The 23,299-nt window shown below is 35.9% G+C and overlaps 1 protein-coding gene across 4 annotated transcripts in view; it reads left to right on the top strand.

The window, feature by feature from the left end:
* The window catches only part of GRM8 (glutamate metabotropic receptor 8), a 329,218-nt gene that overhangs the window by 300,214 nt on the left and 5,705 nt on the right, over positions 1–23,299 (top strand). For 3 of the 4 annotated variants that reach the window (XM_027742591.2, XM_027742593.2, XM_027742592.2), the window contains one exon: positions 22,891–23,137. In XM_027742591.2, coding sequence (XP_027598392.1) covers positions 22,891–23,137 — 247 coding nt within the window. Of the gene's footprint in view, positions 1–22,890; positions 23,193–23,299 lie in introns of all 4 variants that reach the window. The other variant, XM_027742595.2, reaches the window with a different exon arrangement.

A 23,299-nucleotide genomic window follows, 5' to 3' on the forward strand; every position in this document is an offset into this window, starting at 1 on the left:
TCTAATGCTGAACAAAGCAGGGATAGAAACTACAGCAGCTACATCCATACAACAGGGTACATAAAAATATAGCTCTTCTGGATCTGTTGTGGTGCATCTTTGGACCTGGAACATAACAGTTACTTTTTTGGTGCATTTTCTTTTCCTTTTCAAAGCGTCTGAAATAATTTAAGGGCACACAGTATATGAGATCATTTTTTGTTATAGAAATCTCACTCTATAATATGGGACCTTTACCATAGGATCATGCAAAATTTGTGAATTCATTTCCTGCAGGGATAGTGACTGTATAAAATGGAGAGAGGCATATTTGCCAAGGCTTTGTCAATACTGCCTTGAAGTGGTAGTTGATTTTATCCCTGAGCTACTCCTGAGCATTTTCTCTGAGAATAATACTCTATAAAAGAGCTAATTAGGAAAAGAAAGTTGAGATTCTGGCTTCAGTGAATCTTGAATTATTAATTCATGTAGAAAATTTCGATTTGAAGGTATGGAAAATAAAATTCCAGGATACTCTGTAGCAAGGTTCTGAAGCTACTATTCTGGGAAATATGAGACAAAGTCCCTCCATTCTCAAGAATGGTTATGAGGCAAAACAACAATATTTTATGAGGTAAAAGGGTGCCACCAACTCTTCTGTCTCTCATAGCTCTATTTGATTTCATTTGTTTCTCTTTAGGGGCCTTAAGAGAAAATATATTAATTAAAATGGTTAATGTAATTGACTTTGTTTTTTGTATGAGCAAAATCAGAGTAAATACATCTGGTTCAATCGCAATTTCTGAGTGATGTCTCATTTGCCAAACCAGAGGGAAAAAATTGTCCTTGATTTAACTTCACTATCTTGTGTCCTTCCTTCATGGAGTGCTGTATATAATATTCCACAGTAGCCCTAGGGGAAACACAGCCTTCGGCTACAGTTACTTGTAAATGGGAACTGATGACTAACAGAAAAATTGCACAGCTCCTTTCCCAGGAGATAATGGATATCTCAGGATATCTCTGCTGAAATGATTGCTGACCTTGAATCTTTTAGTGACATTTAAAAGTATGACAATAGTCTTTGTTACTGGCAATTCCATGCAGAATTCAGTGTAGTCTTCTCTAAATCCATTGGCACTCAAGGCAGATACTCGCTGGCCCGTGACTCTGCCTGTCATTTGCAAGCAGTTCCATGCCTACCTTCCTGAACAGTCAGATGTAGCTTCATGATCAAAAATACAGATGTACCTGAATATAGAGGTACAGAGTGGGCCCTCAGTTGTAGTGAATGTTATAGGGATTCTACTGCGGTAGGAGGTTTTTTCTACCCAAGGGATAAGTATATTACTTTTATAATATTCAGAGGACCTGAATGCAAACGAGTGAGAGGGTAAACTCTGAGTACCAATGCACATTACCATGGTCTGTTATAGACCCATAAAAGTGTGGACGTAGGTGATAGAACAACTAATAATTCTGTAGATACTTGGATAAGCCTGTCGGAGACCAAGAATGTAACAATATTCACAAGGAATTATATTATAATAATAAAAAGAGTCTATAGTAGCATTTTTTTAGTGCTAGAAACAATTTTTAAGGGAATAAAATATCATAGTTAAGGGTTTAATACAGTCTCTAGTGATTAATAATGAAGATAAGGACTTCATGAGAGTACTTTTTTCCATGACTAGGTCTCTTTTATACCTTCCTCTGAAGCACCTTGCTTTGGCCACACTTTAAGACAGTGTTTTTGACCACAAGGATCACATTTCTAGTCTAGTAACTTCTACATTTTTAAACATTTAGAAAACAAGGTATTTTTTCAGTTTATAGTATATATTTCTAAAAATAAAATAACTATTTGTTATTATAGTACAAGTCTATGGACTTTGTGTCACCAGTTTTTCCTTCTCATTAGTTTACCTTTATATGGCATTTCTAAGCTCCCGAAAAACCTTTGTGAGTTCAGGTTTTTCAGTTTTGTTCCTCATCTGTTTTTCGTAGCCCTGCTTCATGTGAGAGACTGGTCAGCTGTTCCATACAAAAAATGACATAGTAAAACCAAACGCCAGCACCTCACCTCCTATCTTTAGGTAGCTGTGGTTATGAAAAACATTCCTTCTTGTAGAATCATGTCTTCATCCTAGGAATTTTGAAATTTGTATTCTCTGCAGCTAGAAGAATACACATCTGCAAACATGCTGTGATTTTCTACTTGCATAGCAACAGTATACTTTTTCAGTGGAGACAACACATACTTGTGTCACTCAATTATTTGTGATTACTCCAAGATGCTTTCATCTGATAATGCAAACCACAGTGTTAAATACATTCCAAATGCATAATGTATGACTTTTCGTCCTAGTAGAAGCTTTTAGGTTTTATGCAGTTCATGAAATTTCCTTATCTGACATAATTGTTGTGGCACCAACAGTTTAAAAAGTACCTCTTCTTTTAGAGGAGGCTCCTAATCTGCAGGATGCCTGTTCTGATGGAAAAGTACTGTGTGGCTTATGAATAGCCTGCTTAGTTACTTCCTTGGAAGTAAAATGGGGACAGGTGGTCTCCCTCACTTGGCCTGTCTTCTGGACCTGTCTGCCTCACAGAGTCTGACTGCACCCTGACACTGCATGAGGATGGCCTGAGTGTTCAGCACAGGAGGAATCTGTAGTCAGCCCATGAGCAGAACGTAATATGTGCATCCGTGACTAACCAAATGGCATAATGGTTTGGAACAAACTAGGACTTATTTTGTAGTGTAATTTATGAACACTTTTAAATTGACTTCGTAGAATATTTCCACTTAAATTCTAGTAAGACTTTTAAAAAAAATTAAAAACTTATAATTACTGTAGGAAAACCAGCTTGCTGTATATTTCAACAAAAAAGGTAAATGATATAAAAACATACTTTCTGGTCACATGGATATTTGTACAGAATTGGTGGATAGAGCTCAATGAATAAAGGATCACAAGATCATAGTGAGCTTGATGTAAGGGAGATGTACAATGAAGTTTCCTTATTGCAATTTTTTTCTCCAGACAGATAAGGTGGGAATTATTTGTCGGTATGTGAACACATAGTTTATGTGAGCATAGCCACCCTAGGCTTCTAGTCAGTATGCTGAATCTCAAATCCATAGTCTTACTAGAAATTTCATTTAGAATAATCATAGAAATGTCAGTGTGCACCTGTCAATGGCTTGTCTGTCACCTTTCCGCATTTACAAGTGCAGTAATTATCAAACACTGTGTCTCCGAACATGAAATGTATGTTTTCAGATATAAAAGTGAATTTTATTGTAGCACAGAAGCTACTATTTTGTATCTGCTAAAATGGTTAACACAGAGTAATTACCTGGGATTGTAAAAAAATATCATAATTAGAGTTCTTACTCTTGTGGTAAGAGTAAGTGATCCGCAATGGTGAACTTTAGGCAAGCAAACACTGTATTATACAAGAATTTTACTAAATGTCTTGGCTATTTCAATTTTTCAACCTTTGCCAGTCGTAAGCATCAACCTTATAGCTTCTACTTTTTATAGAGAACATTACTGTGGTTGTTGAATTCTTTATCAGAGGAAATGGAATGTATTTTACATTAAAGAATTAGAGTTAAAGAGTATTTAAATTTTTTCCTCTTTTTGATTATCAGAAGGCATATGATTTGATGTGACTTCCAGAAGACATTATTATGCCTTTGCATGTCTCTGATATTCTATATTACCTTGCTATGATAAGATAAGTTTTTTGGTAGTTTATCCCACACATAGTTTCATTCAATCATATTTTCACATATATAATCTCTTCCTTTAAAATTCTGTTTTTATTACCAGATCCTTTAACAACCTGTAACTTCTGATAGTTTGTTGCTGTGAGTTATCTGACTTTTTAGTATTGAAAAGAAAGGAAAATGAAAAATGTATGAAAACAGTGGAAGAACTCTGTTGGCAGAAATATGAGTAAGCTTTGACAAAGCACTGGGAGGATACTTTGTTGTCAGAGGGGGAACATAGAGGTAAACTATCAGTTTTGTTATCCGTGTATTCAGAAAAGCCTGACTGCTGCAGAGTCACAGGGTTTTTAAATAATGAAAATTAGGATAATTTTCACCCCCCAAAAAGCATTGTCAGAAAAACCTCACAGTGTGATAGTCATAGGAAAATAAAAACTTCAAATGACTGCTAACTTGAAAGGTTTTCAGTGAGAAGAAAGATACAGTTGTGATTTTAAAGTACATTGAGATCCACAATTGAGAGTTTAAAGAGTTTTACAATAGCATAGTATCACTATTCTGTTGAAATTTTGAGATTCAGAATGTTCCTGAGATACACTTTGTCTTTACTGCTTTGTTTAAATTGATTTTGATGTTTGGTGAATTGGTGCAAAAAAAGGTTTTACATTCACATTCCCCTCAGTCACGTAATCAATGTCATCAAAATCTTTCCTGTTTTCCAAGATTACAAATATTAAATTTCAGAATCTTCATATATAACTTAGAATTCCTAAAGAAAGGGGCATATGTATTAAGCTTAGTAGTTATGTAGGCATATGTAGTTAGTTTAGTCTTACTTTGTACTTGTGTTTTTCTGAATTTTAGTTTTCTAGTGAAAATATGTGTAGACATAGAGTAATTATTTAGGAAAGGAGGCATTGTTCATGGGATCAGTCCTAAGGTATTAGCAGCCTAAAACATAAATCCACAAACATAACGTGTACATTCCTTTACTCTGGACACAACTGTACTTTTGTTTCTGTTTCATGGACCTGTTTATAAGTCATAAAGAACATCTAATCTGATATGATATAAAATAGAGTCTGAAATTTTGGAAAAAGGACTTAAGTCTATTGTGTAGAAACAAAATATCTAAACAACTCTGTCCATAGCTTAGGGACATTTATATAGCAATCATATGCTTTTTTCAAGCATATGATTGCTATATAAATTGTGTCAATAAAAGATGGAAGGTCTTTTCATCCACTTACAAACTACACTTTGCTTTTTCAAAATGGAATGACACAGTGATAGATTAACGTAAAAATACCTACAGCCAAAATTTTAAACTATGGATTCCCTTAGATCTCTTCTGTTCCAAGAAAATTTCTTTACACGCTCTTAAAAATAGTATTAAGGAGTTTACTGTTTCCTCAGAAATTCAGAGATAAGATTTATAGGCTTCAGCATCTGCTAATACAGCTTGAATTTACTTGGACAAGGATACAAAGGTAAAATGCATCACATTGTCTGATCAGTGCTCAATCTCTTTTTTCCAGAAGGCAGTGCACATCATGTAATTTCAAGGGCACTGGCTGAGTTGTACTCACAACTGGCAGCAAAACTACAGCCATTTCCTTATCTCATCCCTTTTGGTAGCAGTACTATATATACCCTTGTAATGGGGATCATCAATAGTCAATATGATGAAGGCAGGACAGGATGATCATGACTTCACTTGTGCTTCATTGAAAGCTGTCCATCATGCAACCTGGTGTAAACAGTGTAGACATGAACATCCAACATTTACAGAAACAACTTTAAATGCTGCATCTGAAATGCTCAAATGAGGGGAGGTGATATGTTGGCAATTGAAATTACAACATGATAGTCTATCATTAAAAAATGTCTTTCAGAGTTCTTTGGTTCATGTGTTGTAAACATTCACAGTCACAGTGTTTGTTAAAGAATCCACTAATTGGCTGAAATACGTTACATAGGGTGATGTTCATGTGGAGAATGGAATCTCTCAGACAGAATGGGCTGTCACTGACTAGTCCTTGCAATGTCATTGTCAGCTAGTTTGGATAAAACTCCCTGAACTGTTTTTTGCTGAGTTCACCTCTGCAGCAAGTGCTTGAACTTTTCCCATTTTGCAAGGCTGATTTGGAATGGCAAGGCTGATTTTGGACTGCTCTAGGAACTGATGAGTAATTATGCTGCATGTGTACAAAAACACAGCCCTGCTTACTGAGCTACCTCATGATTATATGTAAAATACTAGCCTGAATTTCACCCTCATGTAACAAGTTTAACTTGAATTCCATAGATCTTGCCACACACACTAAGTCTTTTTTCAACTTTTGGGCTCAGACGCTCTCTGTGAAATGCATATGAATAAGCCACTGAAAGCAGAAATGAAGCAAAGCACTGCAGCTAACGCTTACATAACATGCATTGTGTAAAAATCCTCAAATTCATTTTCCTGCCCTGCTGGGTCAAGATGAAGAAGCACATATGGTGAGGAAAGCCACTTGCTGTTGGGGGATCTCTGCATTCCCTGTATACAGGGAGGAACGATTTAGCCTCATTCCTCACTCTCTTCTGCTAATCTGGCACAAATCAAATGCAAGAGACAGAGTGAGAATGTGGATAAGTGAGAAGATTCAATTTCCTGTCTCATATGGCTAAACATTTCTTGTTAAGTGTCAGGTTTAGAGCTGAGTAAACAGTGGAATAATATATTTATGGATCAGTTTATGCAATTTGACTTGTGATTCAGTAAGCATTTTCCCTATTTTCTTACATTTCTGTTACATCTACAAAAAGCTGTAGTTTGCCTTGGAGCATATACATAGAGGATAAATGGGCTTTCAACCCCTCTTTGGTATTCCTGCTTTTTTGTAGATTTTGTATTTTCATGGAAGTGGAGAAAAGCTATGAGTAATATGGATAAGAAAAGGGGATTAATGCAAAATATCCTCATTTGTGAAGCAAAATATAGCATCATAATATCAAATAATAAAAAAAAGGCTTGTGTATGTATGAGCAATAGAAAAATTTCTTGTGAAGAGAACAATTGTATACCACCTCTTTCTTCAACAGTATGGTGCAAAAGTGCAAGAACTCATTACTTGAGGGCAAATGCCCCATGAAAACTTTTGCTTAGCATTTAAGTATGCCTTGGAAATATCCAAGGAGTGAAAGACAGAGGCTGCCAGTGATTAGAGTGATCAGCACTGGTAAAGGAAGTTTGAGAATGGTGGCAGAAATAGCCACTAATTGGTAATAAAATGGCAAGAGAAAGGATCTGCAAAATTTGTTAAATATTGTATCTGATTTAGATTTCACTGTTCTTTTTCACCTTTGAAAGGTAGAAACACAGCTAATATAAACTCTAGAGTTCATATTTACAGTCAAAAAATGCCAAAAAAAGCTGTTTCAGGAGTGGGGGGAGAGGCTGTGGGAAAGGAAGGGAAATTATTTTTCATCTTTTAAGTGTTCCCATACTTCTTGTCTCTTATTATATCCCTCATTCTAAAGTACTCTTAGCTTTCACCTGAACAGTCTCAAGTCATTAATAATGATTTCAGTCATTGCTCCTGTTGGCAAAAATTTGACCATCCAGTCAGAGAAGACAGTGAAGGCAGGATACTGTGTCAGTGATATAGGCAACCTGTCAGATAATAGCAATCTAAAAATGCTTTCAGAGATAAAGGCAAAAGAGGTTACAAAGGTAGGACACCGGGAAACGAAGTAAGTGTCCTGAGCTAAGGGTTTATTCTAAAAGGCTCAGCAGGGAGATGGTGGCTAGGATCCCTTTTGGCTATTAGGATGTTTGCGTAGCTGGTAAATAACAGGGCTTTCCTTTTCATAGATATTTTATCATGCACTATGTATTATTTTACTTCTTAGTGAAGCTCAATAGATGGAATATGATGGGTTTATTAGTGTGTTACACCAGTAATATATTTTAGTTAGAATTGTTGTGGGTCATCTGTTACTTCCATCCAAAATATTGTACTGTTATAGTCTGTCACAAACAAAATTTACAAAAACCACTACAGCATGAAAACAATGGTGTACTAAATTTGACTGTTCTTATTCCAGGCCAGATTATTTATACAGTTATAAAGCAAAATAATTAATAAAATAATAACATGCATCTTACTGCACCATGTTTATTCTTTGTTTGCTGGTCATCCAGATTTCCGAAAGCGTGAAAAAACAATCTCCTTCCTTTTGGAAAATTAATATTGTAGATGTCTGAAATACAGGCTAGATTTACCAACCACTGACAAAATAACAGCAACAGCTACTTGGTTCTCCAGGTTTATAGGAATGATGGAAGGAAATAAAATCAAATCTGTCAGGCTAACACAGGGATTGGTGAGGTTATGCCAGGCAGAATAAAGTATAGAGAACATATGTGTATAAAAAACACTTGGAGTTTACATATGACCAGGCCTAGTTATCTTATTTCCACCAGAAATAAATAAATTTACAAATACATAAATAAATAAATAAATAAATAAATAAATAAATAAATAGATAGATAGATAGATAGATAGATAGATAGATAGGTAAATAAATAAATACAAGCTTAGCATTCTGTTTCAGCCAACTTTTATGTAAAAGTGGAGTTCCTACACTGACAGTTAAAGAAGAGAGGAACAAGTTGTAGTGTGAACTACACCTTATTACCCCTCCACTGCAGAATAAATCTGCGACTAGTCCCATGTAGGAAAATCTTCACATAAAGACTGTGGAGTTTCTGATCAAACAGCTAGAAAAAACATTTCCAGTGAACTGTTTGTTTCTAATCAAATCAAACAGAAGTCCTTAAGGGTACTTTTTTTAACCTTCCAGTACACTTTAGTAAGTTAAATACCTTATAGAGAGAAGTCATTTTCAGTTGCCATTTTAATCATTAAGAGTAGCATTCTTAGGCCATATCTACAAAGACTCGCCAAAATTCTGGAGAGAACAAAATAAAATAAACCAACCCACACTCACATACCAAACCCGACTAACATAGTTACACTGGCAAAATCCCAATATGTAGTTATGCCAAAAGAGGAAAGCTAATGTTAGTTTTTCATCTGTTGTTCAGTGAAGTGATGTAACTGTGCTGGCAGGAGAGCATCTCTTCTTGGCATACATTGAGGGGCTTTGACAACACAGCCCCAGCAGACTGGCTACTTGCAGAGGCTTTTTAATTTAGGCAAGCATTAAATTTTGCATTGAAAATGAGTGATCTGGTAAGATAAATCATTTAAATTGGAATAGTCAAAGAAATCAGTTAGGTAACCAACAAAGTTGGTTTTCTTGTCTGGCCACCATTTTGCAGGCTGCAGGCTGTAGTCCAGACTATTAAATCATGTTCACCGAAAGCGAAGCAAATAGGTCATCTCATTAGTTTAAAAGAACAAGGAGTGTTGGTTCCGGTATTTAGATGCATTGGAACCATAACTAACAGATCTTTTTTTTACTGACAGAAAATCAGTATTTACTAGCTAGCAATTGTGTGGTCATGTTCCATTTGGCATGCAAATGTTCTTTGTCATTTTGTTATACGACAGATATTGATTATAGTTTAAAAGCAGAAAATACAGAAGTGCCTTTTAAAATTTATTTTAAAGAAGATGAAGGAAAACTGCCTTTCAGTTCTTTCACCTAATTGAGTTGGTTTTCCTCCAGAGGTGGAGCATCCTATTAAATCATTACAGCAGCTATGCAACAACAATCTGGATATATGGGAATATAAACCAAAGGGATGTTCTATTTAAAACATTGGCAACATCTTAAAATATGCAATCTGTTGAATTCTGGTTTGGCTTTGAGCACTGGATGCATGATACTGAAGAAAAGGCTTTACTTTATATTAATAAGTAACATTTATAAAATGCCTTGAGGACTGGAACTCTTAATTTGTGTAAAATAGTTGAGTAAAATATGCCATAAAAATGCAGATTATTAATTGAACTGATGGTAATCCCACATATTTTGCACATATTTCACCATATTTTATCATCTCACTTTGAATACTAATTTGTTATTGGTATCATCGTTATTTAGGTTATTTAAATATCCATAATGTGTAAATTGGAGCACACTGAATCAAATTAAAGCAAGTTAAAATATGGCTGCTGTCTCAGTCTTCTTTATTTGTTCAAGAAGACAGAATAAGGAAGGTCAAAATGTCAAGCGTATACCGCGGAGACAAAGAAAGAAAAGTAGTAATAAAATCATTAGGTAGTTCAGTAACACTACTCAATTTTTTATTACAGATAATTTAGCAACACATCTTAATTATTACTACTACTACTACTACTACAGGACTTGTGAGGGAATACCTCCTAATTATAACTAATACTATTATATGGTTTGTGGTGACACCTTTTGTTTCCCCATTTTCATATAAGTAACAAGGTAGTATTCAATTTTAAGAACAATTTTAAAAGCTGAAAAAATTCAGATATATATGCAGGACAATTTGTCTTATTTTGGCCCCTGAGAAAACCATGGAGCAAGCCCTCTTGGAAGATGCTTCTGGGCACATGAAGGAGAAGAATGTTACTGGAAACAGTCAACATACCTGACCAACCTGATTGCTTTCTTTAATGAGACATCTTCTTTTATGGATGAGGGGAGAGCTGGGAATGTTACTTTTAGCAAGAGTTTTGACACTGTGTTCTGCAATATTTTGGTTCCTAAGTTTAGGATGTTATAGTCTCAGTGGGTGTACAATGAAATAGGTAAGAGTAAGTTTAGATGATGGCGATCAGAGGATCATGGGTCTATGTCATGCTCTACTTGGAGACAAAAGGAGGTCTGTTCTGGGACCTATCCCGTTTAGCATCTTTACCAATGACCAAATATTATATGGTACAAAATTGGGGTATAATTGTTGACAACCTTGCTAAACAAAAGAGCTGTCATACAGAGACACCTAGATAGGATGGAGGATTGAGCCAGTAGGAACTACATAAAATTTAACAAGACAAAATGCAAAATTTGGCACCTGGAAAGGTAGAGACCGTGCAATGGTACAGAGTGAAAATTGACTGGCTGGGGAGAAACTCTGTGGAAGAGGCCACAGAGGCCTCGCAGACATCAAACTGAGCATGAGTTAAGAGAGCCATGGTTGCCAACAGAGCCATCAGCCTCCTGGGCTCTATTAACAGAAGCAGATAGACAGATTGAGGGAAAGGATTGTCTCTTTCTACCTAGCTGTCATTAGGTGACATCTGAAATACTGACCTCCCTGTACAAAACACACCCCAACAGCCTGGAGCAAGTTCATCACAAGACCACCATGATGGTTGGTGGCTGGAGCACTTACTCTGTGAGGAGAGACTGAAGAAACTGGGATCATTCAGCCTAGAGCAGAGACAGCTTTGGACAGACGAAGAAGTAGTCCCCAGTTGCACTGAGAGAATGGAATCAGGGTCTTCATGGTGGGTGTGGTAGGAGAGTAGGAAACCCTGGGCATAAATCAAAATAAAAGTAATTTGTTTGAATAAAAGGAAAAATGTTTTTCCCTCTGAAGGCAGTCGAGTTCAACAGGTTGCCCAGAGAGGCTGTGCAGTCTCTCTTTATCTTTGGGCATTTGAAAGACTTAACTGGATAAAAACCTGAGTCAACAGTTCTGACTTCACAGCTGACCCTGCTTTGAGGAAAATGTGGGAGTAGAGACCCAAGGTCCCTTCTACCCTAAACTAACTGTATTATAAATGAAACAGTCTTTTTGGAAAGAATGTAGTCAACTTATTCAATTGAACTGAGTTAGATTTTTGTATGTTTTATTTGGATTTACAGATTGAGGAAAAACAGTTCTTGATCTGGTACAAGAAATCTTTCACACTGAGAAATCATGAGGGACTCATCACACAAGGGATGAGCCATTTCCCTCTCAGCAGTAACACTGACACCATTGTATAATGCAGTAGATCAGAGTATTGCAGCTGTTAAAAAGTTAAGAGATGATTTTGCATTGACTTGTCATGGTTGAGGCCAACATGACAATTTGACAAGTTTAGAGTTCAAATTTGAACAGCAGGAAACTGAAATCTCTTGGTAGCTATGCTTCACATTCTGCTTGAATCTAGGTCTATTCTGTCCTTATAGACAATATCTTTTCATGTTGACAACAAATCTCTCCTAGTCTTGTGGCAGATGATAACAATGACTATATAGGAAGCATCGCAGCTTTCTAAAGGGAAATTGTCTTCTCTATAGAGAGAAGACCATAGTGAGAGTAGATGGATGGGTAAACATCCCAGTATGACAGATACACCTTGTATGATTAGCTGCATTTGGGAGAGTAAAATAAAAGTTTGGATAACTCATATTTCCCCTGGGGTACTACAACCAAGGCATACTAGAGTCAGCTCTGAATCTCTTTGAATTTATACATCTAATGCTGCATACCTTATACACATAAGTTCCTATCTCCTGGCATTGCTCCAGAAAGGTTAAAATGTTAAGGTTTATTTATTATTAAAATTCTTGACAGGAATGACAGAGGGAAAGCAAATGTTGGATGTTGACATCAGAGATACTCTAATGTTGAATCTAGTAAAGAATGCAGTATTACCTATTGTAATAGGTAATTGACATTGTAGCTGGTGAGGGTGCAAATGCATAAATAATTGTCAATAATAACATATAAAAATTGTGGAAGGACTACACTGTATTCACTATATTATTATCCAGGATAAACTAACTGAAACCTCATCAGAGAAAGTTCAGTTAAATTTTAAAACAAAACAAAACAAACCAAAAAGGCAGATTCAAATCATTCTGAACACAGAAATAGCAAAAAGAAGGTGAATGGTAGAAAAATGATTTGCATGGATGGGGCAGGGGGGCAGAGGCAGGTGTGTATGTCTTCACTTCTCTATCAGATGGACCTCTAAGATCATACTGCACATTTCTGTGGGAGTAAGCAGAATTGTGCCTTGCCTTGAGAATCCTCCGGGTAGACAAGAAATTTAAAGATTATCAGAGCAGCACAGAATATATCATGTTTATCATGCAACATAGACTCTTTCAAAAGTCTTACTTGAAAAGACTTATTTTTAAAAGTCCTATTTTGAAAGGTTTTTGCAGAGGACATTGGAAAATGCTGTAGGCTAATTGCAGCACAGAATGTATTTTGTTTAGCACGCAACATACTTTCTGTAATGAAGCTGGGAATGTGGTGCCTGCTTCTAAAATCTCATTCAGGTGAGTGGGTGTTTCTTCCTGCTGCAAAGTGAGGCAGGGAATTCACAATGGTCTTCTTCAGGGAATGAATCTAACAGAAACTCTGTACTGGAGAAATGTCACAATAAATTACAGAACAAAAAAATCGGAGCAATGCCAAGGCAACTAAACATACATGTGAGACCTTTGGAGATTAGTAGCAAAAGGGAGGAAATGTTCAGATTTTTAAGTCTAAGTTTGGCCCTACTACTGCAGTTTAGTTAATTTATTTTTGTTAATATACCAGAGAAAAAAATAATGAAAAAATATTTTCAATAGTATAAGTTTTGATTAATTCACCACTTGGACTAATTCAGTGTAAATTCACTGAAACCAAGGAATCAGTGGATTCATCTGGCTGCGATTAAAATTATTCTGACATAAGGAATGGACACGGCAAACATTTCTAGAAAAGACTAGCACTTGAGTACAGCCATTGTAAGATTTCTGTTCACAAATTGCAATTGAAATGCTTGCTAAGGGCTGCAGGGACATGTTTGAGTGTTTGTTTTTCTTTCTGTCATTCCATTTTAGCTGCTTCCTTGCTCATTACATTGTTCCCATTAGCATAATGTATTGATTGTGTTTGCACAGCTTTTCCTGCCAAAGGCTGCCCTGCAGTTGTACAGCCATTGGGGTAACCAGCTGTTACTTATTTAAGCCTCCATCATTTTGTATGACAGAGTAACTTAATTATGCCCTGCTTGAAGATGCTAAATAAAATTATCTTCTGAACATGTGTACTTCACTTAATATTTGTCTCTATCAGGTACTTAAACTCTGACACTCAAGCTATGTGCACTAAATAAATAAACACATTTTAAAACTAAACCTAGTAGTAAGTTAATTATTACAGAGTTAGAAGTTGTTTTACAGTATTTTTAGGGCACACTTATCTCTTTACCTCAGATATAATACATATTTTAAAGACTTCAGAAAAAAAGAAACTAAAATGCAGTTAGTAGCATAATAAAACAGGAATTAAAGTTAACCTTTTTTATGTTTTATGATTATAGGAAATAGATCTTTAGTCAGGATTGGGAATTTTAAAAAGACAGGCCTGCAATAGTCTTTGTACTTCAAAACTGGACAAGAAAAAATTGCTTTCTCAGCAATATATTCTAGTTATAAGAATGTGTTAGTCAACATCAATGGTCTCTCTGTGGAATAGAAAAATATTTAGTTTTTATTTTAATCCTGGGATATGAATTAAATTCAGGCCATACTTTTTTTTTTTTTTCCCCCAGGAAGCATCTTTTCTTAGTTCACTATAGGCAGTTCTCTTTCTTTCCCTTTTTCCTCACTAGACAATTATGCATATGAAAGCAACAATTTCGGGGTTGCCAACTGGGTCCTTAAGTTTTAAGCATTCCAAAATGCACCTCCCATATTTTCAAATAGATTGTAATTGAAAATGTTTGAACCTACCTTAATTTATTTTAAATAGTTGTCCACCTGCCACATTTGCTTGTTGATTTAGCCTTAGGGTAAATACAATCTGCATTCAAAGTAAATAGCTGAAGACTGAATTAATAATAAACAAGTTATATAATTTAAATTCTGCTAAAAATGATAAAAGTGGAAAAATAAAATTATTCTCTAAGTAGTGCAGCATCTTGATGCATAAGTCTAAGTTGTGAAAATCAGAATGCATTTGATGAAAGAGAGTTTTAATTTTCTAAGTATTTGAAAGTAATATGACAGTGATTTGAAGGCTTTTTGGAAATCTTATGATAAAGGAATAGTTTTTATCAGATAGAATTGGAAGTAAGGTTTGTACTGCTGCCACTCAATAAATATAGGGGGTGGTTTTTTTTACTAGGAAAAGTCTACAGACTTTGTATTGACGTGTCAATGTGGGCATTTGGGATATATTTTGGCTTATATCCTGAGCTTTTGTTGGTTGTGATAACAATTGTCCATCAACTGGGAGACTGCTGCCTAAGTTGTTTCAGCTTAACTTAGTGAACTGTACATGGTAAAGATCTAACAAACCTCTGAAACCACTCAGTAACAAAGTAACTGGGACTTAATTGCAATCAATAAGCAGTTAATGGGTGGACATAGACTGACTGTAGATGAGAATTCATTTTTTAAAAAGAGCAAATAACACACAGTGCTAAAAAATGTGTAAATATAACCTCAGCCAGATCCAAGACTAAGGGAGATGGAACACCAGAAATCAACAATAAGCACTTTCTCTTGGTGAAGGATCCTGGGATACTGACAACATAACTTTCCTTTTGATTAGCTCGGTTGATTAGAGCTTGGTGCTAATAACACCAAGGTTGTGAATTTGATACTTGTATGGACCATTCACTTAACAGTTGGACTTGATGATCCTTGTGAGTTCCTTTCAGCTCAGAGTATTCTGTGAAATCCTATTTGTCTTGGAGGGGGGCTGAATTTGTTGGCCTTAGGAACCAGAGGAGTAGGGAGAGGGTGTGTATCACTGGAGAAAAGGGATTAATCCTCAAAAGTTTATGCGTATTCAGATTTAGTTACATTAATAATGAGATTTTCCCGTAATGATTAAATAATCTGAAAAGCTGGTATAATTGTAACTGGATTAATAATAAGATTTGCTATGGTTTTGAGTAGGTTGTTAAGATATTAATTAGATAAACAATAAATTCTTTGCTTGGTATTTTGTCAATAAGAAAGTCTTAAGTGCAACATAATATACCATAAAAATCCTGCTTCTATGTTATGTTGAAGATTCAATTAATATATAAATAGGAATTATTATTAAACCATCTCCTTTCTCAGTTTTTCCATATAGCAATGGAAATATGTTAATTGACTATTTTTACTTGTATTTGAGGATGGCTTAGATTAGCTTTACAAATCGTGAGTGCTAAATTTCTACTTGAACTTTTGGAACTCAGTACTACTGAATATCAGGACTGACACATACACTACAACAGATATAGTAGAGATTGATCTTTGGTCAATTACTGACTACTGTGGCTCTATTTATAGTAAGTTGATGAGAAGTGTGATTCACATGGACTTTAAAAACCATAAAACTGCAATAAATTGTGTGCTGTAGTATATTTAAGCTATAAGACAGGTGATATTTAGCCTATCTTATGAGAAGAAAAAAGAATCAATTTATGTACTGATATTTTAAATTACTTTAAAGATCTACTAGGCAGTTTTTTACAACAGTAAAAAACAGTTTATTACTAGTTTATTATAAAATATTGTAATAAATGTTGTAGATGAACTAAATATGAACATTTCTTTCCCTTCAAAAATTTCGCTGATTCCCAATGAGCAGAATGTTTAATAATGCAAAACTTCTTTGTCTTATCTTCTCCAGTTTTTGTCACAGAACAGCATAATTTCTGGTGCCAATGTTCTGCGATGTTATCTGTAAAATCACAGATTATGTCTACAGGTGTCACACATGAACAGAAAGCTTTTTAAAATTTAGCAGTTACAGAAGAACTAAAGCATCTGAAACTGGCATACTGAAACAAGCAAAGGGAAGAGAAGAGAAAAAAACCTTTAAAATTGAAACAGGCAAAAAAATTATTTTTTTTTGTTTTAATTTTATGGTAAGAGGTGACATTTGCCAATAGAAATGACAATTGGCATTATTGTCTGTCATGTTGAGAAAGTACCATGTTACTATGAATCATAGAACCACACAAATATTTGGATTGGAAGGCACCTTTAAAAATCATCTTGTTCCAACCCCCCTGCCATGGGCAGAGACACCTTCCACTGGATCAGGTTGATAAAGGCCCCATCCAGCCTGGCCTTGGACACTTACAGGCATGGGATAGCCACAACTTCTCTGGGCAATCTATTCCAGTGTCTCACCCTAATTGTAAAAGATTTTTTCCTTATGTCTAACCTAAATCTACCCTCTTTCAGGATAAAACTGTTGCCCCTTTTCCTGTCACTACAGGCCTTGGTAAAAAGTCTCTTATAACCCCCCTTTATATGTTGAAAGGCCACAACAAGATGCCTTCCCTCTACAGCACAGGGAGGAGGGTTATGAATGCTTTCAGTGTTTTCCTGAGAAAAGACTCGTGTTTTCCTGAGAAAAGACTCATGTTTTCTCCACCACAAACAAAGAGGGACCATTTTGCTGTCTTGCCTAATCTGAGGGATGTCTGTAGATAGATGACATTTTATGATGTATCGTTTATTTCCTGGTTATAAATGGTCTGTTAAAGGCTTCTAACAGCTCCGAGTGAAGGCAAAAAAGCTATCGAGGAAAAAATCTTGTTGCAGGTCTGGCCTTATAAAATCAAACGAGCTGAAGGAGCTGAGAAGATTCATATAAGAGACATAAAAAATTTGGTAATAAGTATAAAGGAAAAATTAAATCATAATTCAATCTTCTTCTCTGTTACTAGCAGTGTGGGATGTGTTCAAGAGTGCCTGTCTCTGTATCTCTCTCTCAGCAGGATGGTTCAGACTCCAGTGTTTGACACCAAGGCTATTGCTATAGCCTGTGGATAAAGACGCTTCTAAAGGGAAAATTGTATGGAATTAGCCAATGAGAATCATTAGACCAGCTGTGTCTTTTTAAACATCCATTTCTTTTTGGACTGCAAGTAGCTGAACTGACTCTACACTAGGCACACTCATGGCTTGAGATGCACTGAGTTCGCTCTGGTTTAGCACTTCACTAACTGCTGGACTTGTTCATATGTGTTACAACTACTAGAAGTTAAGAGAGCTTGCACAAAAGTGGTGCAAATTTAAAATTTACTCAAGGGATCACAGTAGCCATATCTACCGCCTTTCCAGGATATACTATCAAAACAGATTAGGGAAGAGAATGGTTGAGAGGTACTCTCTATTTGACCTATTGAAACTGAGCAGAAAAGAAAAATAAATAGGATGAAAAAATTAGCAGTTCTGGAGAGAGCCTGGATGTAGTCTTACGTGTGAAAATAGGGGAGGACTTAAGCCAAGGAAGCAATCTGGACAAAGTTGTAACATTACCACTATTTTTGTTTTCCTCTAGTGAAAGGGGTTACTTTGTCATGAACTTTGGCTCAGCAAGCACCAGACTGATGGGATAATACTGAGAAGCTGGGGGAAATTTTGTTTCCAAGCAGTGAAACCTAGCTAAGACATAGTCATTCAGTTATCTGCACTGGGACAATTTGGTGCACGCACCTGCTTTGATGAATAGAAATTTTTCAGGTTACCAGGGGGGCAATTTGGTTTCAAGTACTTTCAAATTGAAGAACTCATGAGAGTATCTGCGCTTTAATAAAATAGCATCTTTCAGTGCCACAATATTTCCTATGTAACATTTTAAGTTTCTAAGTAGAAAGAATGAGATGCATAGTCCTAGAATCTATGGCAGAAGATAGAAAATCCCTAAATAACCACACAGTAATTTCTATTTTAGCTGTTGAGGCTATATTACCAAGCTTTTGGGATCTTTCTGATGAGGAAAGGGTCCAGGTCATTTGTGAGATAGAAAGATCATATGTCTAAGTGGGGATCTAAATCTTTTACATGAGAGACAGCCTATTGTGGGGAATTCTTTGTCAATTGGGCAGGTTAAAATCTATACATAAAAAATCCTATATGGATTCTGAAGTGGGTTGGGGTGGGGGATGGAGACAGGAAGATATTTAGGCGTCAAGTTTTTCCCATAGTATAAAGTGTTTTTTTTTTCTTTTGCTACCAATATTTTAGTTTTCTGACTTATATCTTCTGACTGTCAAGAACAAGGAGAATAGATATAGCAGTCTTTGTTACACCTGTGAAAGGCGTTATTGGACAAAAAGTTCGTAGTTCAGAAGGGATTTTAGTGTGAGGAGAGCTGAAATTCATTTCAGTGTAACTATGAATCATTTTGAGAAAGGAACCTTTATTCTCTTGAAACTTCGAGTGAGCTACCACTGTGAGACACATGAAAAATTATTCAGACCTCATATCTTATTAAACTGAACTACTTTTGTTGCTACTTGATTTTTAGAGCAGCTAATTCTGTAAAAGTTACAGGTAGTTATGTTCCCAGAATAATAAAAGTACCCAGAATGCACAGCCATAAAACATCACTGTCCTCTAGTCAGGGGTAAAACAAGGGAAGAGTCAGACAAAAGTCAAACCAAGTATTTGGTAGGTATCCTGTTTGCTAGACTTGTGCTTCATCAGGCTGCAAGAATGGGGATTCCAAAGACAGAAGGATTAAATGCAGGAGATGTTCCTGTCCTATAAATAGACTTGTAAATAACCATTTAAAAAAGAAGTAAGGCTTGTTGTGATAGGACAAGGGGTAATGGTTTCAAACTAAGAGGGTAGATTCACACTATATTCAAGGATTTTTTTATGATGAACATGGTGAAGCCCTGGAAGAGTTTACCCAGAAAGTTGGTAGATGCCCCATGCTTGGAAACCTTCAAGATCAGGTTGGAAGGGGCTCTGAGCAACCTGATCTAGCTGAAGATGTCCCTACTCACTGCAGGGGGACTGAACTAGATGACCTTTAAAGGTTCACATCCAACCCAAACTATGCTATGATTACATTAGGAAAAGAAATCAGACTATCATTGACAACTCAGTCAGTCTCCAAGTAGCAATTCATTAGCATATGAAGTCAGACTAATGTACACACTCCACACAATGTGTACATGTATTCAAAGCCTTCCTCTCAAGGCCTAGCAAGTTTCCTGAAACCCTTCTTTCTCATTGGCTTCATTAAAGGGTAAGTAGTATGGGTGATCCATGAACAACAGGATCCCTAAAACTGAAGCCCTCCAAAGACTATATTCACCATTTGAAAACTGTCCCGTCCAAAAACTCCCAGCTCACTCTGTTTTAAATGTTTCAATAATTATAGCAGCTGGTTCAAAACCACAGCAATCATTAGAAATAAACCCCACTGCAGAAGAACTGTAATGGGCAACATGAAAGTAACATTTTTTAAAATAAGCTGTTGTGCTGATCATCAATTAAATCCAAAGAAAATAGATGTAATGACATACCTCATGCGAAATATTTTCACTGAGTAGATTGAAATCCATGGGTTCTTATTATTTCCATGCACGTATAATTAGATTTAGAGTTGTTTCACTTCTGAAGCTTAATCGAATGCAAATGTCTAAGCAGACTGACATAATAAGAGAAGCCTCTTCAGTATTTCTCAGAATCACAGAATATGCTGAATTCGAAGAGACCCACAAGGATCATCAAGTCGAACCCTTAGCCCCATACCGGACCATCCACAAGAGTCACACTATGTGACTGAGAGAATCATTCAAGTCTCCTTGAAATCTGTCAGACTTGGTACTGTGACCACTTCCCCAGGGAGCCTCTTCCAGTGCCCAACTACACTCTGGGTGAAGAACCTTTTTCTAATATCCAAAAAACTTCTGTCACTGATCACCACAGAGAAGAGACCAGTGTCTACCCCTCCTCATCCCCTCTTGAGGAAGTTGTAACTGCAATGAGATCTTCCCTCAGTCTCCTCTCCTCCAGGCTGAGCAAAACAAGTGACCTCAGCCACTCCTCATACAGCTTCCCCCCAAGACCCTTCACCATCTTCATTGCCCTCCTTTGGACACTCTCAAATAACTTAATATTTTCTTTATATTACAGTGACCAAAATTACATCTTGGCACTCTGGGACCTCTTATTGCAAAAAAGGTCATTGAGATCTACTATAATGCATAGATTTGTTGTTAATATGGCTATTAAATAATGTACGTATTTTACCTGTAACATTCAGAGGTTCTTTATCCTTTCTATCATCTCACCTTATACTAAACCATGACAGAAGACAAACATTACAGCTTGGGTACTTGATAAGGAATAAAAAAATACATGTTTAAAGGCCAGTTTTTGTTACAGAATCCATGGGTGAGGCTTAGTTAGCCATTTAACTACCATGACATAGTTTTTAAAAATGGTAAGACTTCAAAAAGGACTTTTTTATGTTTAATGGGATTTTCATATGCAATACGGTTTTTTAAAGATATTACTTGCATTGATTTCAGTTTTGAAAATCCCATTAGGAAATTTATGCGTCTTTAGGAACCAAAATACTTTTGCTTTTGGACACCAGTTAATGCAATGCTTAACCCTAAAAGCCACTACTGTACCAGTTTGATTGGAGATTTGGTTCAGAGGGAAATGAATGCATTGGTGGTGCTGTCTGCATGTGAACATGCATCTGCACAGAGATCCTTCCACAGAAGTCCGAAAAAACTTGCTTGTTAATGTGACCATGTAAGGTTTTCATTAGAAATGTTCATACACAATATAGCTCAAGGTCTGCTTTCAGGTACACCACTGTCATTTTGGAGATTGAAGGGAATAGAAGTATTTCATTGGTGTGAGAAAAGATTATATTGCATTCATTTCCTCAAGTATTTTCTTGATGTATTATTGAAATGAAAGAATATATTACTCCTACAACTTTCCTCAGCACAATAGAAAGACAGCGCTAATTGTCTTTTTAGTCTGGTGCTGTCCCTGAAAGTGGGTTCAGCTTCTTACAGATTTTGAAGAACTGTTAGTCTTTTCTTAAAGAGTAGATTGGCCAATCCCTCCTTTTATGGTACTATTTGGCAGTTTTCTATACAAATATACAGTTACTTTATAAAATGGTTCAGAGTCCATGCTTTTTTTCTTACCTGACTTTGCTTTAAGTGGGAGAGCACAGTTTATTTTGATCTCTGAGGAGGAAGTATCTAATGGAAAAACTTTGTAGGCTGAAAGACATTAAAAATTATCAACTATAATAGTGACTGCAAAACAGTTTATTATATCTCTACTTTTCTGCCAAGGCCCAAGTCACCCAAGGGCACTTCATAAAAACTGATAATCTGAAGCTGACGTTGCAGACAGACTTACCACCTTATCTCCAGGTTAATGTGATGGTATTGGCCAGTGCTTAAAATCATGCCTGGCAACAATGTCAGTGAATCATCTGCCAAGGTATTGAGCAGGTTTTACTTCAGTATCTTTCTCAGTATAACAAGGATTACTTAGAGATTTCCTACCTAACACAGAACTGTAAAGTAAAATTCTTTTTTCATAATATAGCTAATAAAATGTAATTTCCTAAGAAAAAATAAATGTTGAGCAGAACTAAAATTAGTATTTATAATATACTAGCGGAATATTTCTTCAAATAGAAACTTCTCTCTGCTGTTCTTATGGAGTGATCATTGCCATCTTCTTTTATGAGATTATGGAAGACTAGAGTTACCTTCTTTTTGTAGGTGATAATGAACAGTAAATAGATTTGCTCAAAGATGCCAGATTTTTCCTTTGTATGTATAGGGAGTTGAGATCCTCTGTGATGTAATTTCATGGTTCCTCAATTTTCTGATTTTGACTATGACATATTAAGAAGTTTATTGTGTGCCAACAGAGCACTGTGATTAGAATTCAAAAGTAGGGGGGAAATGTTAAAAACAAACAAACAAACAAACAAAACCCAAACAAATTCAAGAATATTCAAGTATCACAATGAAGAAATTAATATTTTTTCTGAGTTTGAAACTCAAAGAATATATCAAAGATTTTGTTAGATTCTGCATTATGCTGCTGTCAGTTGAGCCATACTGCATACACTGTTGAATCGCCACATGACATATTGGTGTAGAGGCTTCTGTCTGTTAAAGTAGGTGATACACAGCTAACCCTATTGTCCCTCCTCTTTTCTTGTCCAGACATACTGTTTCTTTTCTAAAGCCCTGTTTGCTTCAGCATCTTGGTTACTTTTATGAGAATGAAGTTTCAGGAATATTATGTTGTTTCTATCACCTACTCTTAAGGTTATAAAACCAACATGAAACAACCATACTCAGCTACAATTAAAAGTAACCAAAGCCAAGAGTCCTTCTGATGTGTGTTCCCTTTCCACATATTACTTTTAAGATAATTACTTTGTTTTCCTTCTTATATTAAATCAACATAACAATGATTTTTATGTTGTTTCTTTCCTTTCCCAGATGTACATCCAGACAACTACACTTACTATCTCCATGAGTTTAAGTGCTTCTGTGTCTCTGGGCATGCTCTACATGCCCAAGGTTTATATTATCATTTTTCATCCAGAGCAGAATGTTCAAAAACGGAAGCGGAGCTTCAAGGCTGTAGTGACAGCTGCTACAATGCAAAGCAAACTGACCCAAAAAGGAAATGACAGACCAAATGGCGAGGTCAAGACTGAACTGTGTGAAAGTCTTGAAACCAACAGTAAGTCATCTGTAGACTTTCCCATGGTCAAAAGTGGCAGCACATCATAATAGATGTACGTTCACAAGAATGCACTTTCTTTTAATAATAAACTTTATTATTTTTGTTGCTTGTTCTGCATGAATCCAGAGATGTGTCAGAATTCATGTACTGCTAAATACA

The sequence above is a fragment of the Pipra filicauda genome, unplaced genomic scaffold (genome assembly GCF_003945595.2).
Source record: "Pipra filicauda isolate LSUMZ 115617 unplaced genomic scaffold, ASM394559v2 scaffold113_size4260070_pilon, whole genome shotgun sequence".
NCBI classification, from domain to species: Eukaryota; Metazoa; Chordata; class Aves; order Passeriformes; family Pipridae; genus Pipra; species Pipra filicauda.